Source organism: Amphibalanus amphitrite, unplaced genomic scaffold (assembly GCF_019059575.1).
Source record: "Amphibalanus amphitrite isolate SeventyFive unplaced genomic scaffold, NRLGWU_Aamphi_draft 000183F_arrow, whole genome shotgun sequence".
NCBI classification, from domain to species: domain Eukaryota; kingdom Metazoa; phylum Arthropoda; class Thecostraca; order Balanomorpha; family Balanidae; genus Amphibalanus; species Amphibalanus amphitrite.
Genome location: NW_024881678.1, coordinates 746,999 through 753,169, shown reverse-complemented (window position 1 = coordinate 753,169; position 6,171 = coordinate 746,999). Strand labels below are relative to the sequence as shown.

General features: G+C 47.3%; 1 protein-coding gene across 1 annotated transcript; it reads right to left on the bottom strand.

Annotated features, from left to right (window-relative positions):
• Positions 1–1,486: 1,486 nt before the first annotated feature.
• LOC122384197 (zinc transporter 7-like) lies at positions 1,487–5,828 on the bottom strand. Its single transcript, XM_043371304.1, has 4 exons — positions 4,773–5,828; positions 3,912–4,302; positions 2,733–2,963; positions 1,487–2,024 (listed from the first exon to the last, which is right to left on the bottom strand). Exons 2-3 carry the CDS (start codon positions 4,290–4,292, stop codon positions 2,736–2,738), a joined length of 609 nt encoding a protein of 202 aa, XP_043227239.1. The 5' UTR covers positions 4,293–4,302; positions 4,773–5,828; the 3' UTR covers positions 1,487–2,024; positions 2,733–2,735.
• Positions 5,829–6,171: the final 343 nt, after the last annotated feature.

Genomic DNA, 6,171 nt, shown 5'->3' with positions numbered 1-6,171 from the left:
TGGTATAAATGATAGTTCACAATATTATATTATTGAAAGAAAATAGCACGCAAAACATTTGACAGCAGAAGACTGTTGAATGCAATTATGGCGCGCGAATGACAAAACATGACGATATTTATTTATTGCTCGTAGCTGGTTCGTAGGGATTGTGCTAAGTAAAAAAGAGCATATATTGACTCAGAATATCATATTTGTTTTAAATAATTGATTGCTTTGCATCATTGCACAAAAAGTAATAAAATTCCGAACGTAAGAGCCACTGGAATTTCGAGTTTGTAAGTACAACGTTTTCTTTCAAGTTTTTGGTCTTCGTGAAACAGAAAGTTTGCGATTTCGATGTTTCTTACCAACTTTTTTCTTGTAAAAAAGTTGGTAAATTTTAAACTCAAAATTCATGCTCGGAGGTTTCGTGAAATCCAAATTTCAAATGTTGGTAAATATTTCTTTTAAACTCAAGTTTTTTCTTTGTAATTACACACTTTATTTGTTAGTGAAACAGGCCTCTGTTTCCTTTTTGATTGTTTTGATTGTTTAGATTGTTTCCTGGTATTTCTGTTTACATTTCTTTTTTCCTTTACTTTATCAGTACACTCGAATGAATATGTCCTGTTTCAATGGCACTTATGATGCTATTTTATTCAGGCCCTGTGCCATTCATTGGATGGAGAAATGTATTCTCTCTGAAATGTGCTCGGTACAAGATATTTCTCGTCCTGTCAGCAATTTATTAGCTAAAATCAGGGTTTTTCCTATTAATTTATCTTGTGTCGACGATGACGGTTTTGTTGCCTGCGGTATTTTGTTCTTTGTTTTTTTATGCTGTATAATTTGGCTAAAAAGTATGTCAAAAAGACCATGAGAAATGAAGGCTCAAGCTGATGTTTAAATATATGTTCCATTAAATGAGTCGATCCTGGATATTTCTTTATGAATGCAAGCCCATGCGTTGTTCACGGTGATAATCAGACCAACACTCCGCACTCATATTTTCCTTGTTTCTCATAGTTGTATTACGTCAGCCACAGTAGCAAAACGTTTCCAGTTTCAAACTTAACAAGCGAACGTCCGTAACAAATAACAACACGGAAACTTTGTGCTTACACAACGGTATGTAAAACAAAAGCTCCTTCATGGGCAGGTGAGAATAACAACGGATCATGAAATGAGAAGAGGCATAGCTCTCAAGTTAGACTAAAAAAAAAGTTGAAGATGAGTTAAGACCTATACGAAAGAGAGTAATGGAGTGATTTCGCTGGTCACTCAGTATAACAGAAGGTTGCGTGGGAGGACACCATGTCAACCATATAGCAGCACTATAACCATCAACAAACTTTGTACATGAAATGATCAATGATCATCGTGAAACACCTAGTAAACATCGACAAGACATGGACAAACACAACAAGTAAAACACGTACAACACATAAAACACGTAACACAAAACAAATAACAAACAACAAGTAAAACAACACAAAATATGCACGTCAATGGACCACAAGTAGAGACGACGATGACGAAACATTTAACATGGACAAACCAGGGACAGGGCCACCTTCAAAAATACGACACAACATGTAACGACACATAACCTACAGCGTGACGGCACAGACAGCGGGACAAAACAAACACAAATTCACAAACAATACGAGCAACAGACAAAAGACAACGAGGAGCCCTTTGACAACGAACGAATAATTAACAAACAACATAAAAACAAACAACAAAAACAAGGACATTGATACAGCAAAAGAAGAATATTGACAAATACGAAGAAAACAAACAAAGTTAAGACTTTAACACAGCAATCGCACTGTGTCAGACGTCATTGACTATCAATACCAGCTAAGAAGTTATGACATCAATGGCAATGTGACTCTTCTTCATGACACAAATTTCATCCCTGGTTAGGTAGTAGAAAACGCGTATCACACCATCTTCTGATTGTTGCTCATTGAGGGTTATTGTACCTGAGACGCTCTTCTGGTCTTGTGTTTCCCCAGAAAGCGCATTCTCGCTGCTATCTGAAAGTAAGGAAAAAGGACATTAGCGATGTAGGTGTTGTTGTGAAACCACCTCCACAGTCATCATCAATCACCTTTTAGAAACCTGGCCCACATACGTGTTTCTCCTCTTCCTCATTTTTGTACAGCCGGCATCCATATTCCATAGTTCATGACCTAATCGCCCGCGTCACCAGTTCACAGTAATCAGTTGGTCGTATAATCAGCCCATCGTAATCAGTTGATTACAGGCGCGCCGGCGGCCCGGGCGCGGAGCGTCGGAACGCCGCAGGGGTCGGTATGGCCTCAGGGGGAGGCCGCTCGGCCGCCGCGCGCCGCCGCTCCAAGTGGGGCGAACGGGCACCGGCCGGCCGACCCGGGCACCCGACCTCGCGGAATGTCGGCCATCTCCCATCTCCTCGCCGTATTGGGTCACCCGGGCCGCGGGGTACGCAAATTGGTAGAGGCGAGAGAAAGAGAGAGAGAGAGAGAGAGAGAGAGAGAGAGAGAGAGAGAGAGGCGGACGGACAGACAGACGGAGAGACGGACAGACAGGCTGACAGAAAGACAGAGAGAGAGACGGATAGATAAGACGGACAGAGACGGTCAGAGGCAGATGGATAGACAGGAAGCCGTCTAACTGAACCCTATCGTTTCAACGAGGTGACCGCTGAGGCCATGTCCCATTCAGCACACCCACTCGTCCAATCTCCACCCTGCGACACTCACCTTTTACCACCTCTTGTTGATGGCGCGCATGGCCATGGCGGCCACCTGTCCGAGCTGCTCATGGTGCAGCAGCTGGTCCAGCTGCGCCGGCAGCAGGCTCGTCGCCAGCTTACGCGCGTTGTTGTCGTCGTCGTTGGCGATGGCGGCAGCGGCGGCCACCAGGAGGATGATGCCGATACCGACGAGCACAGCGATCAGAATGGGGCCGGCCAGATCCAGGCCGCCGGAGCCCTGCGGCGCGGAGGACAACGGTCGGTCAGAGAATGTGACTTGGTAACGGCCCCGGTCAGGGAAACTGATCCGGTAATGGCCGGGTCGGGGAATGTGACTTGGTAACGGCCCCGGTCAGGGAAACTGATCCGGTAATGGCCGGGTCGGGGAATGTGACTGGTAACGGCCCCGGTCAGGGAATGTGCTACCACGGTAACCCAAGGACTGTGATTCGGTAAGGTCCCCGGTCACCATGAATGCGACTCGCTAACGGCCCCGGTCAGGGAAATATGACTCATTTCAGGTCAAGGAAACTGACACGGCGGTAACGGCCCCGATCAGGGAATGCGACAAGACGGGCCCCGGTCAGGAACTGTGATATAATTTTGGGACGGCCAAAATTTCAGGTCAGAGTCGATCAGTAGTTTCAAGAAAAATCGATCACTAGTACTGATCGATATTATTCCTAATATCTATCGAAGACCGTTTCAGTATCAAATTTTAGTGTAGTCCTATTGGCTTGTTCCTCAAATGCATAGTTAACTTTACATTCGCCACACGGTGAAGAACTTAGACAAAACAATTTCTAATACATCTTCGGTGAATTCAGCGATCGAGTATTAAGATGTCTATGTTAATTCACATAATTAAACAGTTCTTAACTTAAAAACACCGCTAAACAAACTTTTCGGCTGGTTCAGCGTTAAAAGAAACGTAAAAAAGAACGTTAGGACGTTCCGTTTTTAACGGATAAGCCGTTCACAAAATGTGCGGCTCCCACTTCCCAGGTACACGCAGGCAACAGCTAACATGAGATCTAGTCCAGCTTCCCTCCTCCTCCCTATTTCCCACGTGTGTTCGTGCCGTGAGCACGCTGTGCCTTCCACCCTCCAGTCACGTGCACACGACTCGTGCTCTTCCACCGGGTCACGTGCACCTGTCACGTGTTGGGCCGTGCCCTGGACTCACCCCCTCGACCTGTCCCTTGTGCTCCTCCACCGGGTAGTAGTAGTAGTAGTAGCCAGTGCTGCCGGCCTGGCCGCTGGCGTGGTGGCTGCTGGCCGGGGCCGCGTAGCTAGTGGCTGCAGCCGCCTGGGTGGCGTGGCCCGAGGAGTGGCCCGAAGAGTGGCCGGAAGAGTGGCCGCTGCTGCCGATGGAAGAGTAGGAGCTGGTGGCCGGACCGTGGCTGCTGCCGTGGCTGCTGCCGTGGCCGCCAGAGCTGTGACCACCGGAGCCGTGGCCGCCCCCGTGACCGCCTCCGTGACCACCTCCGTGGCCGCCGTGGCCACCACCGTCACCCATCACAAGGCCACTGCAGGCCAGCACGGCCACGGCGAGGAACACCTTCATGGTTGCTGGCCTGAAAGACGAAAAAATAATTTTATCAGAGCGTGTTAGGCAATGCTATGAAAGCCGTGGCTTGGAACTGTTAAAAATAATCCCCAAGAAAAATTAAATCAGCATTCAAGCCATCTATGAGCTGTCGTGTACTTGACTCGGTGTGAAGAACAATTCACCACCACACCTGGGCCTCGTTTCATAAAGCGAGTCCGTAACTTACGCCGGTTTTTGGGCTTGTATTGCAAGCGCATGTGAAGCGATAAATTTATTTCCCCTTCTCCCTTCTGTTCTTGCTTGCAAGCTAAATAAATTCAACGATTCAAACTATCTTCATCGCTTCACATGCACTTGCAATACAAGACCAAAAACCGGCGTAAGTTACGGACTCGCTTCATGAAACGGGGCCCAGGACACAAGACAAATTCTGAAAAAGTCACTTGTGTGCTGCGAAGCGCCACACAGGACCACCGAAGCTGGAGGAGGACTCACTGAAGCGTCTGTGATCGGTTCCTCGCTCTGAACGACTGTCCCGCCGGCCGGGAATCGGTGATATTTCAGCTTGCCTCCGCCGAGGACCGCTATCGGTGATGTAATTTGGGCTGCGGGCGACGCCTGATGAGCCGGCTCGCCGACGCCGATTGGCTGGCCGGCCGCCCTCAGAACGGACACAGTGAAAAGATGCCGCCCCCGGCCGGCACGCAGTTTCTCCTTACTTTCCCCCTGAATGGCCCTGGTCGGTGGCACCTCGCAGGACCAGACCCAGCGGAAATCATCAGAGACTGCTGTGGCACATACCGCATGTACCGACATCTCCTTATATAAAGGTCAGGTAGCGCTTGAGTGTGTTATGAACAATAATTTGCTACTCAACAAAAGAGGAACCAATAGGAACCCATATAACATCTTTACAAACGACTTTGTCCACAATTTCCTTACCAGTCTGACGTTACACTACGACACAACGGGTAAGGGATCACCTCCATGATCACCTCACATCCATGAAGAGTGCACCGCTCCCCTCCCGAGTGTCTTTTGAGTGGGTGGATGACCTGTCCCACCGGAAAACTCCCGCCCGAACAGAATGGGCTCAGCTGTGCCTTATCCTCCCACACCAAGGTCGACAATTTTTCTCAGCGCACCGATAGGGTTCCTGATAAAACAAAGCTAAAAGTACCTAAATTTGCGTGAGCAAGGCCATTCCCAATCCCGTTTTCAGAATAACAGCTGCGCTGCCTATCATTCGTCCAAACGTTACTTAGAGGGTTAGAGAATATAAAGTCTGAGAAGTAAAAGCAGCAATGGCCAAAACAGAAACAAGCCGCACTTATCAGATTAATATGATGCATCACACTCCAATGCCTTGCGATGAGCTCGTCAATTGTAATGAAGCGGTTGCATTCTTCACGACCATGAATCTACGATCGAAGTCAACGGCCAGACAATTTTCAACAAACAAGGCTTCGTTATAATAAACTATAAGCACATCTTTTGCGACCCCGAGCTGAAGTTCATCGGCCTCAGCTCAGACTTCAACATAAACGGTTACAGTTTCCTACATATGTGGTGTGGAGCGTTCCACGACAACTTTCTACAGTTCCCACCAAATACCAATCAAACATGTGTGCCATCAGATCAAACCGGTTCGTGTGACTTTCGGCTTAAGAAATTAAATGTTTTCTTGGAAGCTATTTCAAGACAACACCAAGCGCTTGGTTGGGTGAAAATTAAATTGGTTCAAAATGCTTACTATTTAAAAAAAACCATGGAGTGCATATCCGAACTCGTCCGTTCGTGGCGAATGCAAGTTACTGTGAATGGGATTTTACACACGAGAAACTACATACAACCTGGAAAAGCAGAACAAATCCAATGAAAGTATCATATCACT